Here is a 24,018-nt window from a genome sequence, read left to right as displayed (position 1 = left end):
GTGCTCTGGTCCTAAATCTATTTTCTTTCACGCATTTTAATTTCTCTAGCATTTTTATTTTCGTCCTCATGCATTTCTATTTTATTTCTTGTTCGTATCTCATCTCATCTTATTTATTTTTATTTTTTATCGCATGCATTTAAATTATTGTTATTTATTTTATTGCAAAATTTAACATGTAATTAGGGCCAATGTAAACATAAACGAAAAATAGCGTGCGTGTGTGGGTCTTTTATTTCTTTACAGCTTTACATATTAAAAAAAATGCAAAAAGATTAGGTTAGGGACTATGTAGTGATCCAACGTCACTACAAATCCACCCGCTTTTATTTTTATTGCTCCGTTAAGTCTAATTTTCAATTAATCTTCAAAAACAACAAAAACATGCAAACATGTCAAAATCACAAAAATATTTTCATAAACAAACCTTGATCTTAAATCAAGTGATCGTTCATTTTATTACTTTCTTAATCAAATCATCAATCAATTCTAATTCTATTTCGAGTCTATTTTTCTTTCAATTAAAAAAAACACAAACAAATTCTCATTTGCCATTTGGCTTTTCATTTTAAAACCTTTTTCAAAAACTATAAAAAAAACACAAAACAAATCAAACGTCAATTTCTACCCCGAACTACGAGGTTTTGATCCCTCACGGGTACGTAGGCAAAGGACATGTGTCCTTCCAAATCAATAAAAACATAGATAATTTAGGTCTCTAATTTTATTTTATCATTGCTAATTCCATTTTTTAAGCAAGCAAGTTTATAGCACAAAAGTTAAATAAAATCAAGAGGTTCTCGTAGAGTACTACGAATATTTAGGGTGCTTAACACCTTCCCTAAATATAACCAACCCCCGAACCCTTAATCCCTAAGAACGTGGTATTTGAACCTTTTTCCACTTTCTTTTTGAAAAGAATTAAATGTTCAGTCGTGAAAACAATTTAGCGGAACGAACGCCAATCAAAATGGCATTTCGACCATCCGAAAAATGACGCGACAGTGCTCAATAGGGGATGAGTGTGGGACATGCGCATAGGAACCCTTGGGACTCTCCACCAGCTCCCGCGGATTCAAATGGTTATGTTCCACATTGTCAAGAAGCGTGGCAGTAGCATCATCAACCGTGGGGTTCTCCAACTACTCCCGCAATGTCTGATGCAACTGCTCCACTTCCACATAATGCACGTCATCGTGCTCTATTGGGGAAATAACCTCCAACACCGGGCTAGAATGGGGAAACTCATAAGGAGAAATACGATCAAAAACATTGTGAAGAGGAAAACTGAAAGAGTTGGACGACAAAGACGGATTGGGATTGGGAGCGACCGTCTGAGTAGTAGCCATTGTTGTAGATGCAATAGTAACCCACACCATCTAAGTAGTAAAAGCATTGCTGAAGATGCAATAGGAATCAGATTTGTCCGAGTATTAGTAGCCATTGTTGTAGTTTCAGGAACCGAAACCCTATGAGTAGTAGTAACTGTAGAGGCAATAGGAACCGGAAAACACGTCCAAGTGTAACAAATTAAAAAGTGTAACAAACACAAATGTTCAGTTTTTTCCTTTATCATTTAAAAAGTGTAACAAATTAGATGAGTGTATCTATACTTACTTTTTTTTTATTCCAATTATACTCTTAAACAACAAATTTTTTTTATAATAAAGATTGTTGTTTGTGTCATTAAAAAAATTAAAATTTAGATTATATTTCTTTGTTATATTGTTGGTTCATTGAAATAGATAATCATGGTTAGTTTGATTTGTTATATTTGAAAGTAAAAAAACATTTATATTTTTACTTTTAATCAAAATTAAAATTTCATAAAAAATAACCGTTCATAATTTTAAAACCTTAGCGCAATAAAAAGAGCGGAAAGACGGGCACGTGATTGCCGATCTTTTCGCTAGTATTAATAATTTATTTATATTAGATATTTGACCCGTGCTCCGCACAAGTTTATTGTAAAGGGATTGACATACGAATAAGGATATAGCCAATAAGATAGGAATGAAATTGGTGCGATGCATTTTTTTAGTATTAAATAAGTGTACAAAAAAAAAGGGAAGAGGATAGGAATGAAATTGGTGCGATGCATTTTTTTTAGATGAAATTTGTTAGGTTAAATTACTGCTAACCTAATACAGCAAATGAGCAGGAAAATATTAGGTTAAATTGTTGCAGACCTAACAAAAGTAATAAATAAGGATTTCATTTTAATTGTAACAAAATAAAGAACAATAGGTTATTAAATTCTTTAGTGAAAGAAAGAAAAAAAAAACAGGTTATTAAATTCTCAAATTTGTTCAAAGTTTCGTTCCTTGTTGAGGGAAAATAATGATAGTTGCCGACATACATTTTCTCTTCAATGGTGAATGAGAATGACTAGACTTCAACGAAATAATATCTGCTGAGGGGTGTTCTAACCAGGATGATTATGACCAGTATTTGATTTCTTGTATTTAGATGGATAAAATTGTTATATTGTACTCTAAAATCAAATTATACATTTTTTTTAGGAGATCAAATTATACATATTACTTTCCAAGATTATTGATTAATAAATCAAACTAGGTAAGGAGCATATTCCATTAAATCCTTAGGTTTGCTTCGCCCTTTCCTAATTTTATATTTCATGATTACTTCTATTCAACCGAAAACCATATGTTTCTAAAGTTTATCAATCTTCAAGATTTTAACATTCCATTTATTTTTTCTCTCATCTCTCCAAACATGACTATATCATTGTAAAAATGTGTAGGGTTGTATTGACTTTTGATTGTATATAAACACATTTAAGACTATGATAGAAAGATACATGACTATATCACACTGGTCATGACCCTCTCATACAGGGTGGCTAGATATGATTTTATAAACAAAAACAAAAAAACTATGACTCTAAATGTAAAGAAGTAAAGCTATCCCCGTGCAAATAAAAACTCTGTCTAAGGCCTTCAATTTTCTCCAAATTTGTCACTTTCTAGGGCAAGAAACTACATGATAAAACAAGTCTATACAGTAGCCACATTTTAGTGTAAATTTTCAGTCGTTAAGCAAACCCACCAACAATTTTATATGTATCCATAAAGCACAGAAAACCTTTTAGTTTTATAAAAAAAAAAAAAAAAAAGGAAGAGACAATCTTATTTTCATTTGTTTTACGATTACATTAATTTGCATAATTGAACCTTAATGAACGGGGATGACATGTAAAGTCTTCCTTTGCTTACCCTTTGTTTCACGAGCAATGCTATATTTCTAGAAAAATAACATCAAGAATTCTTCAAGAATAAAGAATAGCCAATCACAATGCACTATTTGCCACAATTCAAGGAGGTGTGGCTGAAAAATAGGAAGTGGACAAATAAATCATCCAATTAAAATTTGCCAACTATTTCTTAAAAAATTCTTGAAGCTTTTTTTCTTGAGAAGTAGTATTTTCCTGGTTTCACCAACAAAACATCCATCAAAGACCCTGTGAGTCAAGAAGGTGAAGGGCCCACTTACAAAAACCAAGTACAAGAAGTATTAATACTAATACGAAGTAAATTCTTAAATACTTTAATATTTTAATTTATTTTATTATATAAAATGTTAGTTTTTGGAATGCCTATGACACTAGCTCGCAAAGATAAACGCCATACTAATTGTGTGCATAAATTCGAAAGTTTGTTGAAATTATCGTAATGATTATTCCCTGAATTGGAGATCTTAAGTTTTCGTTAATTTAAGAGAATCAAACCGTCTCGGTCTATAATTTTAGTGACTAAGGAAATTCGAATTGAATTAGTACTATCTCAAATCATGTTACATTTTCGGCATTGTTTTTATGCAGAGGAAAGGAAAAAAAAAAGACCAGAAAAGAAAAAGACAAGCTAAATTTAGAGGAAGGTAGTCCCCTTAGAGTTAACAATAAGAATAGTCGAAAGAGGAGTTGGACACTGCCTTCAAGAGATTGAATCACTCTTCAATCCTGCTTTGTATTTTGCTCACCAGTCCGCACAAGTATTAAATTCTTCCAAGGAATGATGAAAAGACAAGTCAAGGATAATCAAATTGTCGGAACTCCTTCCTTAATCAAAGTCAAAGTCGATTGTTAATCCGATTCATATCAACATGTCAAAAACCATTATTTCATGCCAAAGTTCTTTTATAATCATTACTCTTAGAGTTTGGTTCAACTTGATGGAGAAGTGAGAACATATCTATATGTAATGGATCTTTGTTTCAAAAAAATCTTGACAACAATAGAGTTAGACGGCATATTTTGTTGGCTGATTACAACCGTGAGTATAAATGTCATGGTAAACTCACAATTTTTGTTGGAACTCAATCGTGTGTTATTAGTCTCCCATCTAATAAAAGTGTGTATAAGAGATCTGACTCACATATTCATTGTATCAAAGAGTTTTGAGGAAGATGCAATTTTAAAATATCTTAATGGCTAGTCATGAACTCAATTGTTATTCTAATGAAAATAGAAAATCTTATTTTCACTTAATTTCCATGATTGAACCTTAATGAACGGGGAAGATCTGCCAAGTCTCTCATTCTAAGCTTACACTTTTACCAACCACACGTCATCAAGCAGAAACACAGGCCTTGTGGGTCAAGCTGATTAACCACTACATGCAATCATTAACACTAATCTAAAATGTCTATGAAATGAAATTGAAAGGTACACCAACATTATGGGGCCAATAGAAAGTCACAACCTCGCAAAGAGGTCATTCATACTAATTTAAGTGCTTAAATTCGTAAGCTTATTGGAATTGTCATAATGATTATTCTTTATATGTACCTTATTTTGATTATTGATGAACTATCTCAAATATGCAAACAGTGTTGATGTCTATTCCTTGAGACATGTTAAGAGTACAAGACATCAATGTTGTTAGAGACATCCTAATTAAAACAAAACAAAAGGTTTTGTTTGTTGTACCAAACTCAATCAATTATGGAGAACGTTGCACTAGTGTTCATATGATTTTGTTTCTACTTTTATATGTGTTCTCTGTTCAAATCCTATGTTGAGAATGGAGGAGTATTAAAAAAAATTATTGATTTTGAGTTTTGGTCTCTTGCATGATTCTACCGTACTTAAATATTTAATCTTAATAGCTACGCACAAAAAAAATACATGAAATGAAAACAAGATTTTAGAGGGCTAAAAAGCAAAATTTTAAAACTTTTGTGGGGAACAAAAACTTATTGAAAATTGTTGTTGACACATTGCATATGGTTGTGTCACACATGTAAAAGACGAAAATACCTCTGCGGCAGTTAACTACCGAAGTTTTGAACCGGCTGCAGTTAACTACCCAAATTACTTCGGCAGTTAACTGCCGATGAAAAAATGAAAAGAAAAAAACCTCAGCACGTAAGTGCCGAAGAACTCATCACACCGCCAACAATGGTATAAAGGACGATGCACCTTATCTTTATAACTAGTAAGACAATATTTTTTTAATTTGAGTGCTAGTTATATATAATGAGTGACCTCAAGAATTGGCAGGAGGTGTGTTAAGAGCTCTTTGGTGTCGCCGTGGTTACCTATGCTTCTCACTGGATGATGTCCCACAACAATCTTCCACTTGGCAGTTGAATCTCTTAGTGTTGTTTCCAGATCCTTCGTTTAGAATCACACACATGCAAAAAAGAACTATTAAATCATCTTTTATCTTAATAATTTCTGTGATGAGGAGACTTAACTACCTTCAAGAGGTTTGATAAATATTTCTTCCTGGGAAGTACACCTCTCCAATCATACTTGTGATCCTCTGGCTTGAGAAAGCACTTGTCCACAAAAGGAGTTGTATCCACGAAGAAGAACTCGGCAATTTCTGTCAAGTTTTAAGATTAGAAAAAGAACCGTGAATGATTATGCCATTGTTTTTGAAGGCTGTTGGTGGTGTAGATATCTGAGTTCTTCGGCACTTAAGTGCCGAGGTTTTTTCTTTTCATTTTTTCATCGGCAGTTAACTGCCGAAGTAATTTCGGTAGTTAACTGCAGCCGGTTCAAAACTTCGGTAGTTAACTGCCGCAGGGGTATTTTTGTCTTTTACATGTGTGACACAGCCATATGCAATGTGTCAACAGCAATTTTCAAACTTATTTAACTCTTAAAAAAATAATCAATTATGGTAAATTAATACTTACCTTGAATTATTGGAGAAAAATCATAGAGTACATGCCAAAAAATAAACTCTCATGAGGAAGAATCTTAAATAGAAGATACAATAACACTCCAAAATGTGAGTAATACTCCCTCTTTACTTAGATATATAATCTATTGAAAATTCACATTCTCTTTTTATAAAACTCCACTGAAACTTTGATGCAGTGATTATTTCTTTATTGATATACTCTTAACTTTTTTACAAATTTTTTTTCAACCAATATGATGAAAATATAAATTATTTCTATCTCCTAAAGGTAAACTTATAAAATCAACATCAACCATTAACATATTTAATAATATTACATACTTTCCAAATTTAGTGATTTAATCCATGATAACCTATATAGTTAGGGAGAGAGGTAGTAGTAGACACAACGGTTAAAGATACAAAAAACACAATGTTTGATAGTTCAATCAATTGCATTTTCATCTCTAACCGTAGAGTGACTACAATTCCTTTTCATAATTTTAAATTTAAAAATTTACAGTATACCAACTTGTATTTATGGTTTGTGACATATCGACTTATCAATAACTATGAGTCATACTCAATACTCCTCAATATAATTTATTCACCATCTCAAATAAGATTACAAGAATTTGTAACACAACCCACTATATGTAACACCCTACAATATTCCTACTCAACAGTTACAATGAGTGAATGATCATTCAGACCTCATCTCTTTAGGATATTCTTGGAGATGCCTCAATTCTTCACATGACAAAGTTAGAGATACTTTGATTTGTCTTTCCACTCTCCATTTATATGAGAGGAAGGTGACTTCCATTAATTGTCTTACATCACTAAATAATAAAAATTATTATTTGTACAACCATTTTAAAACAACATTTTCTTCCCTCTTTTTTTGGGATTAAAACAATACAGAGAGAAAGAGGGTGAGATAGAGGGTAAGAACACATTCTTAATGAGAGTATGAGAGATTTGTCTAAAGAATTGTTCAAAAATGGTTGTATAAATATCATTTATTCAAAGCATCAAAGTTCATCCATCTACCTCTTAAATATACCTCCGGTCACATTTATAAGCAAAAACTAACTTTTTAAGTTCATTGAATAATTAATGTATATGGTCTATATATAGACCGGATACGTTAGTTATTTAATTAACCTAAAAAGTTTTTTTTTCTCTTATAAATGTAACTATTCATTTTATTGAAAAAGTCCATACGATTTCCCAACATGGATAATGATATGAGTTGATATTGGAAGGGGGCATAATATATTTAATTAATGTAGACAACTTAGCTTAACAAAGACTTTTTTTATTAAAAGGAGGGAGGATTTTATAACACAGGATCAATATCCGTGAATATTTGATATGGTTTCCCTTGAAGGTTGCATTTACCCTTAAAATCAGCTAATAGTTGGAAAGAGTGATTTTAGTGTCCTCCTTTCAAGATATATATATTTTGATCTTGCTTCGGTGCATTGTATTTTCCTTTACAATCGACCCGTGCAAATCCTTCCCAAATTCTGCAATGATTTGGTGAAAATAAACCACAAATTAAAAACTAGGAGAGAATATTCAACTTTGTTATTATGTATAGTTCAGTTAGGTGTATGAACGTCACTAGCAAATAATATAACCATGTATGATTTATATTAAGCAAACAACTTAGTGAATATAATAAGGTAATTTTTTTGGCTTCAATCTTGATTTCTCACCCAAAATTAAGTGAAGATGATACTTCTAGTTGGCAGATTTTGGAATCTTCTCATCTTTACACGTATAAGGGATTAATTATGGGAATTGTGTTCCAAATCTCTTAACGTTGTGTTCACTTATAAATTATCTATAACGAAATATAATCTCAATTTTATAAAATATTAGTTAGATCTAATTGATTAAAGACGAATTGTTTAAGAGCATGCGAGTTCAAATTTTAGTTAAAATGATCATTTGATTTGACTTTACTTATCTAAGATTTAGAGATTGTCATAGTACTTTTTCGATATAATCGGATGATTAATATAAGAATAAAAAAAATGGATTATATCATTGTCAATTGAATTCTTTCGAACCATTATTATATATACAAGAAGGACCCATCACACATCACACTATATACTAGTGCTGCAGTAGTATATATCTATATCTGCCTACAATGGTTGGCATTTGGCAACATGTTTGGACATTTTTATATACTATTTCATGCAAACGAGGGTGATTTAATTTTTTCCTGCAATAGAATATGTTGGGTCCTAAAGAAGAAAGAAGAATCTACATTGTTATGTGTAAAATACTCATCATTAATTCACTTCTCTTTTCAAGAGAACAAATCAAAATGAAGAATACAACAAGAACATAAAGGGTGAAAACATGGGGAAGAATGAAGCCAAAGAGAATTAGCACTCAATCCAAAAGGGAACCAAATCAAAATGGAAAAAATGAGAAACAGGATCTTTATGGTCAAAGTAGTCAAACTTGGACACCTAATTAAGAAACACAATCCAACATATCGTATTTGAAGGAGCTTCAAATTTTGTTAATATTCCTTTCCCACCACTTGTACTTATAGAGGGTGCCCTCGAAGGAATAACAATAACAAGTAAAGAAACAAAGTTGTGTGAGAGAGAGAAATTGAAAAATGGAAACACAAGTTTTCATGTTGCATAGTTTTGTGCTCTATAAAATCATCCTTATGTATATTTCTACTTCTTCTCTTTTATATATATATATATATATATATATATATATATATATATATTTTTATATTATGAGTCAACATAGTTTGGTTCAATTGATAAGAAGTTGACTCGTATTTATAAGGATATGTTTAACTTTCAGCATGTATATGTAAAAAAATATTATTGATGGATGTTTTAAAAGTACATTTATCGACTTTCTCTTAGTCTAGAACTTTGTCCAAATCCTAATAAATTTCCTAAGCTCAATTCTTCTAAATCTTTTTCATTCTCTCTCTTTTTTCATAATAAAAACAAAAGATTCCCAATCATCTCCTCCATGGTATAGGAAACACTCATGATTGCACCCAACAGCTCCTAAGTTATACCAACTTCAATTGATTGCACTAGCTGAATCATCATCTCTTTTTCCTTAATCTTCCAACTATATAAATCCATCAATCTCCATCATAAACTTTCACACAAACACACAATCTTTTTCCTCATACACCTTTGCATGATATCGATGAGTTCTAATTCATGCACAAACTCTTCAATAAATGGCTTCTACAACATGCTTAACCAAGGACTCAATGACCTCCACCAAACCTTCCTCTCCCATAACTTGATGTCTTTCCAATTCCTTTCACAAGTTATCTCATCTCTACAATCCTTCCATTCCCAACTCACCATTTTGGTCCGCAAGCTTAGGTTACCTGTTGGAGGAAAATGGCTTGATGAATACATGGATGAAAGCTCAAGACTTTGGGATTCTTGCCATGTACTCAAGTCTGCCATTTCTGGAATGGATAACTATTACTCATCTGCCACTAATATTGTTTCCTCTTTACATGGTTACCATCATGTTACTCCTGAATTTTCACGTCAGGTTTGTGTCACTACCTCATAAAAATATTTTTTATCTCGATAAAAAATTCACTATTTACATCCATTCTGCAATCGATGTGAAATCTTCGGTTATAGAATGTAGTGACTACCTATAACCGAATATTTTACATCGATTATAGTAACATTTGTACTAATGTGACATACTTGATACAGGTTATTCGCGCGATAAATGTTTGTCAAAGAGAGATTTTAGGAATGGAGGAGGAAAACAAGAACTTAACAGAAACAAGGATTCAACAATTATCTCAGTGTCTGAACCAAAACACGAACATCTCTTCGAATTCAAATTCAAAACTAAATGGATTCAGTGGTTTTAGAGGTGTTCTTTTCGCAATGAGGAGTGTTAGTTCATTATTTCTAATGATTCTGCTTAGTGGACTTGCTTATTGTTGGTCTTCCTCTTGTTTTCACCAAGGACTAGGACAAGGGTACCATGAAGGACACATGGTTTTTGGATCTGGTTTCATGGTTTCAATGGCAATGTTGCAACAAAAAGTGGCAGAAGAAATAGACAACAATGATGGACAAGGGATTCTTTTGTTTGAATTTCAACAAGCAAAGATTGCAATGGAGGAATTAAAAGTGGAGTTGGAGAGTATAACATATGGTGGTAATGAGATTCAAGAAAAAGTTGAAAATGTGAAGAATTGTTTTGGATTGTTGAGATGTGGTGTAGACACTATCACAGGACAACTTGATGATTTCTTTGATGAAATAGTTGAAGGAAGGAAGAAGCTTTTGGACATGTGTAGCCATAGGTAGAACTAGTTTCCTAGAAACAATTTCAATATACCAAGCCAAGATAACAAGTAGTACTTTTTTATTTTTATTTTTTTATGTTATAATAAAATTTTAATGAAGCAATGTTCCCTTTTTTGTGCATTAATAAATCTTAGGTCTTTCTCTTATTTTTATTTTGAATATTGATTTTTGTGCCAGCTAGGATAATTAGAGCCTTGAAGAAGCCTTTGTGATATAATAGTACAAAAAATAAATTTTTGCATGAGAATAGAATGTGATTCTTGCTTTGAAGAAAAGCAAACATTACTATTCTTAGATAAACCAGAATATTTAGAAGTCGGTAACTTCAAGAGAAAGAAATATCTTTTTTTGGGTGGTAAATTGATTATTTTTTCTTTGTCCTGCACTCCTGCTGGATCAGAAAGCCAATAATTATATCTTAGTTTTTTATATTTAAAATTAAATAAAATATTTGAGTGGAGTCAATGAGAATCTTTTGTGAAGTAACTAGATAACAGATTTGTTCTGTACTGTGGGAGAATTTCTACTCCATTACAATTTTGTATTCTAGCGAGTGTGCAAAGTTAGCTTCAATAAAACTTCTGAATCTTATATATAAAGTGTCTGTCATATAGTGTATAAAATGATGAAGGGGACATATATTCTATATTATATAAGATTTACTCAATTATGGTCTGTTAGTAAAAATCAATTGTCCTTGATTATGATTGTTCAGCTTGGAAGCAGGAACCATGAAGCTATTCTGGCACGATCATGTTCACAATAATATTGAACTGACTTAATATTTACGAGTCACAAATTCTACTATGGACCATCTTCGTAAGTGGTCTATCATACATCAAAAAATGTTTAAAATTTTAACAATCACATATGTTGTCTCATAATAGTAGAGGTTAATGATTTTTCTCATTTTCAGAATTGAGATAGTGATTTAAATGATATCAATTCAATTTAAATAATGAAAAATTAATGTAACTTGTATTGAAATGATATTGGTCAAGTCATTATCTTAGTCGTAAAGATGAGGATAGACCTATTAAGTTTTCAATTATAAAAAGTATCTTTGACCGTTATTAAAATTTATATATTGATTCATGATAGACCATTTATAAAGGTGGTCCACCTTAAAACTCACCGAAATTTTGCAAGTAAAAGAAAAAATAATGAATGTGGGTTAGAATGCAATTTTGAGTACATGACTGAAATGATTGTCGTGTAATATTTTATTGACTTTGAAAAGGGGTTTGTAGTTTGTAATTTGTGATCTAGCCTTTCCACAAAGGTTAGCAGTATCTGACATGGTTAAGACATAACTTTTCTCCAAGAATTACACCCTAAAGATTTGCAAACTACCTTTCAGTTAAAGCTCTTTAGTTTTTTTTTTTTTTTTTGAAAATTTTCACTTTGAATGAATTGATTTTGGTTGAAGTGATTTATATTTAGATACATATTTTAACCTAGCTGGATTGGTGAGCTAAGAAACATTAAAGAAGATTTAAGAAAATGCAGAATTTAAACTCTTAAAACTAATATTACCACTAACTTATTAAATTTGCCTATCTAAAAAAATTTATGATAAACATTCATTTAAAAATGGATTTAACGACAAATTTGATGCTAAAAAGCAAGTATGGATGCATACGCTCATCAAATTATAATTTTAGTTATAATATATTCAAGAATAACAACAATGAGTGACTTGAATGCCACGTCTTCTTTTAAAATATTTAAGACATTAGATATAAAAATTCTCTCATTTATAAACTGCATGACATTTCACTTTTTTATTTAATGTAAAACTTCTAATTCACAACGTATACACCAACCCTCGTTAACATCTAAACATTACAAAATCAATTATATATCTTCTAAAACATCCAAAAGTGAAACCAAAACATACACTTTGTAGTTAATTGATATCTCAGAAGCAAGAGAAGATCTTCCTCTGTAAAAGTCAAAAGTGCTTCCACATGGGAAATTAGAAAGTGGAAATGATCATGATTATGTGTGTGTTTGGTATGGCGGTGGGGAGAATTGATTTTGATATAATTGAGTTTGAGAGAATTGATTTTGGTTAAAAGTGAGTTGAATGTGAATTGATTATGTTTGGATACACTTTAATAGAAGTGATTCTTATGAGTAGATGTTGTTTGGATAGTTTGAATGAAAATTGATTTTGAATGTGTAATGACCAAATTATCCTTTTAATTATATTTAAAACAAAATATCTCATTCTTGTTTTTATAATTATTTCAACTTATGTAAAATCATAAATAAGTTTTTATTGGTTCACAAATTCATTTGAAAATAATATTTATTCATAAGAGTTATTTTAAATTTTTAATATTCTTTTGATCAATGGAGCTTATTATCTCTAATACAATATATAAGAATAATGTAACAAAAAATTTTGTCAAAAAGAATAAAAAAGGGCTGCATAAGAAGCAAAACGGTTATTATTTGATAAAAAAAAATAAAAAATCAGTTTGTTCACTTAAATTAATGGGCCGGGTTGTGTGAGAAAATATAAAGGAGCCCAATTAGTGTTTTATCTCTAACCTAAAGAACATGAAAAGAACACTGCGGCTGCAACTTGTAACATGAAACAGGACGTTATGAACTGCAAATGGCAATCAAAGGGGCAAAGCTGGAAAATAAAGCTTATTTGTTGCAGAATCGATTCTGTGAGATGCAGAAGCTAGGAATACCAGCTTCAGCACAACTGGCGTTTTGAGATCAAAATCAAGTTTTCTAGAAGCACTTTTCATTCACCCAAACAACAAAACAAATCTGGAAACCGCGTTTGAAAAAGTAAAAGCACGTTTGGCTACTGAAAACGTGTTGCCAAACACACACATAACATAGAAAAAGAGGATTGTGTTGCCTGCCTACTGGACAAAGTGAGAAACTCAGGAAACAAATTAATGTTTTGATGAAATAACAAATATCCTTTTGTGTCATCTCTTTTACCTACTTTTTGCTTGTCTAATTGTCTAATTCACATCCTATTTAACTTAAAGTAGGGATGAGCCAGTGCTTATTAATTCAAGCAGCTTGTTTTGAACTTGAATTTTATTTTTAATGTGAGCGAAATTATTCTCTTATGTTTTAATTAAAAAATTGAACATTTTTGGATACTGGATATTTAGATAAGAAGGGATACTTTGACATCAAAATTTAGATGTAACATCGAATATCGATTAATTTACGTCTATACATTTATATTTACAAGAATTGCAAGTATTCGACGTCTTACTCTATTGGAATGAAATATAAGCAAAAATAGTAGTTGGAAAATTGATATGTGTGGATTATGCTTTTAGCCACATACATAAAAAATTGAACATATTCATAACTAGGACCAACATAAGTCAATTTTCCATGTACAATGAAGAATGAGTCATGTTTATTACTCCATCTACTCATTTTTACAAAGACAGACTAATCAACAAAAAATAATATATTTAATTCATAATATAAATTTAAGGGGAATTAGTCACTTTAGTCCCTGAATCGGAAGTGATTCGTCACTTTAGTCCCTGAATGCAGATAAAATGCAAAATAGTCACTGAATGTAGACTTTATTAGTCAATTTAGTCCCTGAATGCAAACTTCGTTAGTCAATTTAGTCCCTGAATGTAGACTCTGTTAGTCACTTTAGTCCCTGAAATTGACCATGCAGGGACTGTTTTGCAATTTCTCTTCATTCAGGGACTAAAGTGACGAATCCTCTCCCATTTAGGGACTAAAGTGACTAATTCCCCATAAATTTAATGCATAAACCTTTGTTGATCCAAACTCTTATAGCATCTTCAATGGGAGGTGTCTTGCCTAATAGCATGCAGAGCATATTAGTTATTCCCATTGAAAAAGAAATAAGTATTACACCCTCCGGTCACTCTTAAAATGATGTATGTGGTTTATTATAAACCACATACATCATTTAATGAATGAATCTAAAATGTTGTTTTTTGTTTATAATAGTGACCGGATGGTGTACTATTTAGATGCGAGACTTGTACAACCAATGTCTCTCTTGCATAAATATAGCCTCATTACATACTCTATTCAATGCATAAATTTTTAAGGATTGATGTGAAGTTATTAGTTGGACCCTCTTGTTAATTTTTTAAGAGTTGTTGAATTGGAGTGAATGAATGTTTATTAAACATTACTTTTAAAAATTGATTGAATAAGTAACGTGTACGTGTGGGGACCACTTTAACTATATCTCAATAATATGACCATTGGAGATGCTCTTAGTAGTAGCTCCTAAGAGGATTAGGGTCGGTTGGAATTATGTTTATTTTGAGCTTATGTAAAATAATTTATGCAAATAAATAAACTTTTATGTATTATTCATAAGTTAGTAAATGTAATTTATGCAAAAAAAAAAATGTTTATAAAAATACAATTTTTATGATAAAAATTTATAAATTAACATGAACACTTATTTGCTTACATAAACTGTGTTTTGTATAAACTCAAAATAAACATAATCCAAATTGATGTTAATTCTTACTTGCTAACAAACACACAGCTAAAAAAAACATTCAGTCACACATACACATGAGAAGTTGAGACAGATATGACATATTCTCTCATATCACATAGATTAGAGTATAATCATCCTCTCAATGCCGACTAGATTCATTTGTAATAAAAGTAACGAGCTTATGATAAAAAAATAAAAAGTAACGAATGTTACTATGTCAAACATTTGAAGAAGTGAATGACATTCCAATTTCCATACACGTTTGTGACTTCATTAAAAAATTGAAATTGGTTGATTAGTACTATTTACCTTGCTATCACAAGCAGGATTTGGTCGACAATATCACTTTTCATGAGACAATATCATTCAATACATGAAACAAATCTTAATCTTGCATTTAAAGTAAATTAAGATCTCAACAGCAAAAAAATGATTAAATTATGTTAATACTGGTAAGATTGGGGTGGCATTCACAACTTGTAACATATACTGTGCATCGCAGTATCGATTAGTGCACTATCCAAAATTAAATTGCATATTGCTATTATTTGTTAAACAAAAATTCTACACGAAAAAATTGTAAAAAAAATCTGCAGGAATCTTAATATTTTTTTTTACAAAGTAAAATTAAACCTCTTTTTATTTTTTGTTAATAAAAATCTCTTTTTATTGTTTCACCAAAAACAGAATTGATAGTACCATTTTTTAGAGGGCATTATATTTTTTATTTTTTATTTTTTTTGACCAAGAAATTATTATTTTTTCTTAGTAATTAGTAGTATATACTATATAATTTTTTAACTTGAATTGATTAGTTCTATTAAAAATATTTTTTTAGAAACCAAGTAATTGAGTTAAAGTGGTTAATGAGTTTCATCAAGGACGAATAGTTTGGGAAAACAAAATTCGATTCTTAGGTGAAACAATTTTTTGTCAAATTATCCTTAACTCACAGTCGAACTCCGTGTTACCAGAGTCCACTTCTCAAGAGAACCGAATGATGAATGCAAAAAAAAAATAAATAGAGAACCTTGTCCATGAATTATACTTTTGCAATAAAAAAATAGAGTTTTGTTAACCAATGTCCCAATAGCATTTGTTAAGGAATTCATAAATCAAAGTTTTGTATTGAAAATATAATCTATTACATTTGATTAAGTAATAATTACACTACTTTTTATTAAAAACTTAGATGTTATAGTTCTTAAGCAATGTTCTAGAGACACCGGTTAATATTCTCTTAAAATATATAAAAAGAAAGACATTTAAACAAGCAAAAGAATGCAATTTTATTAATTTGGTCACAGCACCAAAAGTGTTTAAGATGACCAGACCATACATAGAATTGATGGTGATAGTTCTAGATTTGCATCATATGCATGTTTGACATTACCATATTAGGCGTTCTGAACGGGCTATCCTTACAAGAAAGAAACTGTGAAAATCCAGCTAGTGTGGCGGGATCCATAGCATGTGTTGTGTGTGTGTTGTACCTTGAAATGGATAAAATCCCTCTCACATCACATGCATGCATATAATGAGATTCCCTTCATACTAGTAGTATTAACTATCGTCTGATACCAGATTACATTAGTTAGATGTGTTTTATTTTTAGTATCAAGTCTCAATTGAGATGTCATGATGAAGCAACCAAACTCCTTACATTCTTCTCTGTTATTCATTGATTCACTAAACCAATAATAACAAAGAATCTATGTTTTTCGGCGTATGACATGACTATACTTCTTTATTTCCAGTGACCTAGCTACCATGATACACATATTTTAACTTTCTCTCTAAGCATCTATTAACTATCTAAGAAAACAAATGCCTACCAAAATTATCTAAATGTCCTTTTCTCTAACTTTTTTAACTTCACAATTATACCACTTACAAAGGATAAAATTGGTAATTTAAGTTCCAAGAATGCCTCACAAATCTTTTGTCAATTGGACTAACAATGCCCTTATCACAAACACTAACATTATTAAAGCAAAACAACTTTCTAAGGCTATTTTGGGTATTTCGAAACTAAATTCAACTTTCCCTCTTTTACCTAATTCAATTTATAGCTTTTGAAGATTTGAATTTGAATTTCAAATTCAAACTTCACTTACTAAAAATTTCCCTCTCTTCTTTTTCTTTATAATTTCATCTTTCTATAACATTTCATCATTAACTCATTTTCAAAAGTCTCAACTATGCTCTTTCTCATTCATTTCTTTCCTGCATATTTCTTTACTATAACATCATTCATTTTTATTGTTCAAAACTCATATATGCTAACATCACTTTTCCTGCATATTTCTTTTTGCAGATTTAACAGGTTACAAAAGATCTACAAATATGGTGACATTCTATCTTCAAATAAATGGTAATGATAGTGTTACTAACTTTATTTCTTCAGATTTTGTTTATTTTCCGTAGGAATACATGAGTAAAAATTATGAGATAACTCTCCAAGAAAAAATATATTGGTAATGGTAAGTGTATGAAATTCATCTCATTCTCAGCTATCAACTATGTTACTTTCCTTTTCCTTACACAACTCTATTTTGATCAAAAGTGTTTTCTAACATTTCATTGATTTATTTTGCAGAAAACTTGAAAGTTGTTCATTCTTCAACTAAACAAGTAGCTAGAGTCCTATAAAAACAAGTTGTTCATTCTTCAACTACAATTTTTTGCAGAAAAGTATGTTGCTAATATAATTGGAAAATATTATATTTTGCAGGAAAGGATGAATGATGTTCTTTTCACTTCAACAATCTACCAAAAAGACATGCTTCAATACAAGATGAAGAAAAGCCAGGAGAAAATATTGTTAAGAAGAAAATAAATACATAAGAAAGAAATTTAGTTTTTTTTTTTTTTTTAGGGAGAAAGAAGTTTAGTTGTGATGTATATACACAATTTTGTATTCAGTGCACAAAGGACACTTAGTTTTTTTAGAACACTTCCTAAAAAAATAAAAATAAAAAATTTGGTAGATGAGGAACACTATATTTAGTTAGCATTATATTAAATGTCTGGCTCATATGTTTACTATAACAAAATAAATTATTTTCTGCTTGAAAATAAAATTATTATATATTCGTTGTTTTTAGAATGAAAAAATATTACCTTTTTTTGGTGAAAAAAATTACTTTGTTATTTAAATAAATTAATTTTTGCTTGAAAAAAATATTATATATTCATTGTTTTTAGAATAAAAAATATTACTTTGATATTTAAAGAAATTAATACTTTTCAGAACTGAATAAACGAATGACTTTACAAACCATATACAACATCTCATACAACTTAAAATAAAATCAGAAAGATGCATCGATAAAAAAACAAAACTATGTGGATTAATGAGAAAAAAAAATGGCTAAAATTATCAACAATGTAATTTTACTATATACGTAACAACACAAACGAATAAACAGATGAGAGAAGAATCCATCAAACATATCTGAGATTGTAGATTAACTAAAATATTGGGAGAAATTTAAACATTTCAAAAAATAAATGATAGATCTACGGTTTCAGATATTTGTGAAACATATAAAAAAAATCTCGAATCCAAACCAGATCTGATACGTATATAGTTGAAGCAAGTATAAAGTTGAGAAGAAATTGCAGATATTTGTTGTTGCATGTATAAAGTTGAGAAGAAATTGCACAGATCTGATACTTATCTTTTAATGTCTCTTATGTTGTTTTTGTTGTTCATGTATATCAGTTAGCAGAATCAATGAAAAATCTGGTCAAAACACTAAAACATCTTGAAACAATTGGGGTTTGTACTGAGTGATGGTGTCAGATGTGGTAAAAATTAACAAGGAAGCAATGAAAGTGGTATTAATGGGCCGAAATTTTAAGAGGTGGGAGAGAGAAGAGAGCTTCTGGTTTGTTGTGTTAAGGGAAGAGAGATAAAAAAAATTATAAATGAAATGAGTGTTTTGGAAGAAGCAAGAAGAGAAGGAAAGAGGAATTTGTAAAAGTGAATCACGTGACAATTGAAAGAAAAGAGGAATGTGTGTGGCTACTAATTTTTACAATAAAATAAATAAGTCATTAACTCTTGGATTAAATTTTTTTACTTTGTGTTGTATCTTTGTTTCCGTGGGTTTAGCTCAGTTGATAAAGATAAATACATAATGGCTAATGTTAACTTGTGCCCTCAAGGCACATGTTAAGATACTCATTATAGAAATACACTTATTAAAAGGCGTGCATTCAACTTCTTAAAAGTTGTTATATTGCGTTTTCCAATGAAAAATTGTTTTATTTAGGTTGCTTAACATGTGCCCTAAGGGCACAAGTTAACATGACCCATACATAATATATGCAAGGTTCTTCGGGGTTCGAACCTCAAGAACTTCATACACCACCAATTTTTTTTGTCTCTTTAGTATTTTTTTCTTTCAAAATAATTGTCATTTTAAAATATTAATTCAATATTCATTATTATTTTCACTATTATACTCTTATTTATTAAATTTCATCTAACTTAACTATGTCCTTAAAAAAAACATGGACTGAAATTTGTGAATGATAAATATAAAAAAACACTGGACCATGACTTGTGAGTGATAAATAAAAAAAACAGGGGACCAAACTCTAATAATGATAAATATAAAAAAACACGGGAATAGTATTCTTGACTGAGAAATTTAAAAATGCACGGGACCAAGATTTATGAATGATAAATATAACGATTCACGGGAAGATTTGTGAATGATAAATGTAAAAAACACGAGACCAAAAATTGTGATTGATAATTTAAAAAAAAAACACGGGACCAAAATTTGTGAATGATAAACATAAAAAACACAGGATTTATATTTATCATTTGTAAATGATAAAAAACACAAGATTTGTAAAAGATAAATATAAAAAGGAAAATGCTCATTATCGCGACAAAACACTTCACGAAATCGTCCCGAGTGATCTAACACCCTCAACTACTCTATTTTATTTCTTTTGAGCTGTCCTCAGCTACTATATTTTCATCCACTTCCATGCATTATATAATATTATTTAATTTAATAATTCAGTTTCAATCACATCCTCCTTTCATCTTCCACTTCAACAACAACACTTCCTCTTCTTAAGTAGTTTAATGTCATGGCTTCAAACTCACTGTCATGGCTTCCAAGTTGTTCACTCATAATCAGTTAATTACTTTAATTTGGATTTTGTTTGTTTTGCTGGAAACAGATGCTTCTAAGTTGCCAAGAAATTGATGGTTCTTATCTTACTCTTCTTTTGTACACTGTTTGTAAGTTGACAATATATCTCATTATATTTTTTTTACGGAAATATGTTAGTATATATTTCTTTATAAATTCAAATGGAGTTTACAATTGTAAGACGAGACCCATTTTAGTAACTACAACGAGTGATCAGTTTTAATTAGTATTTTTTAAAATCTCTATTTAAACACCGTGACTACCTAAGTTTTATTAATATCTTCAAAAAATATATGTGGGTGTATGAACTATATATTAATAAAAATATATATGTGAGTATATATTTGTTTTTCGGGAATATATTAATATATTCTTATTTCTGAAATCTAATGGGAACTATATATTGATAAATATATGTGAGTGTATGGACTATATATTCATAAAAATATATCTCATTATATGTTTTTATATAGGAATATGTTAGTACATGTTTATTTTTGAAATGTATTTTCATTTTTTTTAATATCGTCAATACTAAAACAAACAAAAAAATTATAATATATTTTCAATTTTTTCCATTTTTTTAAATGTATCAATAAAAAACCCTTTGGAGTATACAATTGTAACACGGGACCCATTTTAGTAATTGTAACGAGTGATCAGTTTTAATAAGTATTTTTAATCTTTTAAAAAAATTAGTATTTTTTAATATCTCTATTTAAACACCGCGACTGCCTAAGTTTTTTTTTTTTTTTAAAGAACTGCCTAAGTTTTATTAATATATTAATAAAGTATATGTTGGTGTATGGACTATATATTAATAAAAATATATATGAGTATATGTTTGTTTTATGGGAATATATTAGTATATTCTTATTTATGAAATCTAATGAGAACTATATATATTGAAAAATATATATTAGTATTTTTTACGGGATGCTTATTAGTATTTTTCACACTAAAACATATTAGTAAATAAAAACTATGATTATTTTTATTTATTAGCTTTTTTAATATCTTCAATACTAAAATTTAATATATATTTGTTCATATTAACATTTAATTATTTTACAATTTTTCATTACTACCGATCAATATATACATTAATATGCTTTAAATACTTTACATATTTTCACTATGGACAAAAAAATACTATGACAAGCACAGCCGAGACAAGACACGCGGCGGAGCCGCGGCCATACTGCGCGGCGAAGCCGCGCTACCCGTGCTCAGCACGGGTATCTCGACTAGTTTGCTTCTGAAATAAATAAATTAAGTCAATAATTACTGGTATCCGAGGGAAAATAAGACATGGCCAATAAATATTGAGTTAAATTTTGATTTAATGTTGGTGTAAGAAAATGACAAATGTTAATGAATTTAATAGAAAAATTAAATATTCATTTTAAAAGTCGTGCATTCAACTTGTTATATAGGTTAAATTATTGTTTTTTCATGCAAAATTGCTACGTTTGTATTCTTTAACATATATTATTATGACACAAGTTAGTAAGACCATCAAAAAATTTACACTCTAACAAATCACAATTATTTGTGTATGTGACTTTAAAAGTAGTTATAATAAAAGTCAAATTATTCTATGATTTAACGAAATTTACTGATTACACACTATCATATCATTCATAATGCATGCTAGATATGGCAAAGGTACAAACTCGATGATGATCTCTTTGCCAGAGGCCGGAATTGATAGTATATAGACCTTATAATGTCACCAAAATAAGTTAACTCTTTCTTTCTCAAATGTCGCCAAAATCTTACAAACCTTGTTGTCGTGATGATTAATTGTGATGAATGACAATTGAGAACAATTCAATGGACCACATTAAGTCATGAACAACTTCACAGCCTAAACTGCTGCCACTCTATGCCACTCAAGGTAGCTTTCATGATGTATACCAAATCATTTATATGGACCACTCGATATAAATACATAATGTCTTTTTTAAAATTAAAAAAGAAAGAAGATAAATGTATATAGTATTAAAGCATCTACTATTTGTACAAAAAAAAACTTTTTTTTTGTCGGGGTTTGAATCCCGGACCTTACATATATTATGCATTGTCCATACCAGCTGAGCTAAGCTCACAAGGACAAAAATAAACATCTACTATAGCACAAGGTATGCAAATAGAAGAAATAAGGGAGTATATATAGTGCCTGCTTTGGTATATTTTGAAGGCGAGGAATGTGAGAATCTTTTTCGAAAAATTGTCCAACTTGGAGGAGATCAAAGGTGAGATGAAGAGAATGTTTTCGAGTTGGTTTTTAGGTAAAAGGTCGGGATGATGCAGTGAAAAAGCCGATTCCACCAAAAGATAACACTTAAGGGGATGTAAATAGTAGTTTTAATTTTTAGAGTGGTTATAGATGGACCACCTTAGGTGGCAAACCATCTTTATACACCTTCCAACATGTAAAAAAAAATTATAAAATATTCCTGCAAAGTGCCAACTCAAAAAATAATAATTTGAGTTTCAGTCCAGTCTCAGTTCTCTCTCTTCTATGTGACTTTGTCCTTCCCTCACCTTCTCTTCATACTCTCCATCTCCGACCACCACCTTCAACCCCGACCACCGAACTGGCGACGACAACCACCACCACTAACCACCAATCATCCTCCTCCTCCATCTCCGACCACCACCACCGTTGTCTTCCTCCATTCACCTGCGTCTCTCTTCCTCCAACCTTTCTTGCCAGCGTCTCCCCTTTTCTGGTTCTGGGTCACCGTTATGGTGGTGACCGATGATGAAGGTGGTGGTGGTGGCGGCTGACGAGAAAGAGAGGAGCACCAACAACCGGCCATCAAAGGGAGGGGTGGGGCTAAGGACAAGGACGAGGCGGCGGCTGCGGTGGTGTGGTGAAGGAGTGTGGATGATGTGGTGATGAGATAGAGAGAAGTGAGAGAGATCTGTTAAAGTGTTAGGGTGTGTTTTGCGGAGGAGGATTGGAGAGAGTGAAAGGATTGGAAGAAAGGGTTTGCGAAATTACTAAAATACCCTGCCACATAAGGGTGTGTACAAAGTGGTATGGGAAAAGGGTGTTTATGAATCATTTTCCTAATTTTTATTATAATTATGGTGTATTTTTGTAATTTTGTTCGTTTTGTTTCATTTTTAGGGTTTTGTTGACACTAATTATATTTGTTTTAGCCGTCGTGAGAATCAGACTTAATGTTTAATAAAATTTGAGAAATTCTCAATCCTTTGTCGTCAATCTCTCAAGTATTCATAGAATCAACGAGGTTTTAATATTTTGTTTTGTTCCATGTACGTCACGGAAAAAAATTCGTATAAAATTATTATTTAGATTTGTATAGGATGAGTGAGACATAAGGGAATGCATTTCTAAGATGTTGTTTTGAGCTCGATCATGCTCTTCTATAAATTGAAACTTGTCAATTGGCAGGGCACTAAAATTAAGTTCAAAAGAATATATTGGAATGCATTCCTTTATGTCCTTACTCGTCTTATATGAAGATATTCGATGTGAGAACATGTATAGTTGATTTGGTAGAATATAAAATGTGTTCTCTTCATTCTTTTGAGTTTTCAAAGAGACTACCAAATTTTTACACTAAGTATACGACACTTCAATGCCAACATATTCGGCAAACTTTCTTGAATTTAATTTAAATCCAACATCATGATGATACAACATCCTTAGGGAGAATGTAATTTAATGTAACACAGTGTTTCGTTTATTGCCCGATTTAAACGAAGATGAAATTAAAACTAAATAAATTTGTTGTATTATATTGTTTTGGAATTGATTTTGCGCACCATTGAGCAAATGAATGTTTTTAAAAAATGTA

General features: G+C 30.4%; 1 protein-coding gene across 1 annotated transcript; it reads left to right on the top strand.

Annotated features, from left to right (window-relative positions):
• The first annotated feature begins 9,104 nt into the window (after positions 1 to 9,104).
• LOC146943377 (uncharacterized) lies at positions 9,105 to 10,653 on the top strand. Its single transcript, XM_085741638.1, has 2 exons — positions 9,105 to 9,725; positions 9,899 to 10,653. The coding sequence occupies exons 1-2, from the start codon at positions 9,354 to 9,356 to the stop codon at positions 10,505 to 10,507; spliced, it is 981 nt and encodes a 326-aa protein (XP_085597764.1). The 5' UTR covers positions 9,105 to 9,353; the 3' UTR covers positions 10,508 to 10,653.
• The last annotated feature ends 13,365 nt before the right edge of the window (positions 10,654 to 24,018 follow it).

The sequence above is a fragment of the Medicago sativa genome, chromosome 2, assembly GCF_051527215.1.
Source record: "Medicago sativa cultivar Bolivia chromosome 2, Bolivia_mono, whole genome shotgun sequence".
Lineage (NCBI taxonomy): Eukaryota > Viridiplantae > Streptophyta > Magnoliopsida > Fabales > Fabaceae > Medicago > Medicago sativa.
Note: the sequence above shows the minus strand (reverse complement) of the source record. Positions and strands in the feature narration are given on the sequence as shown.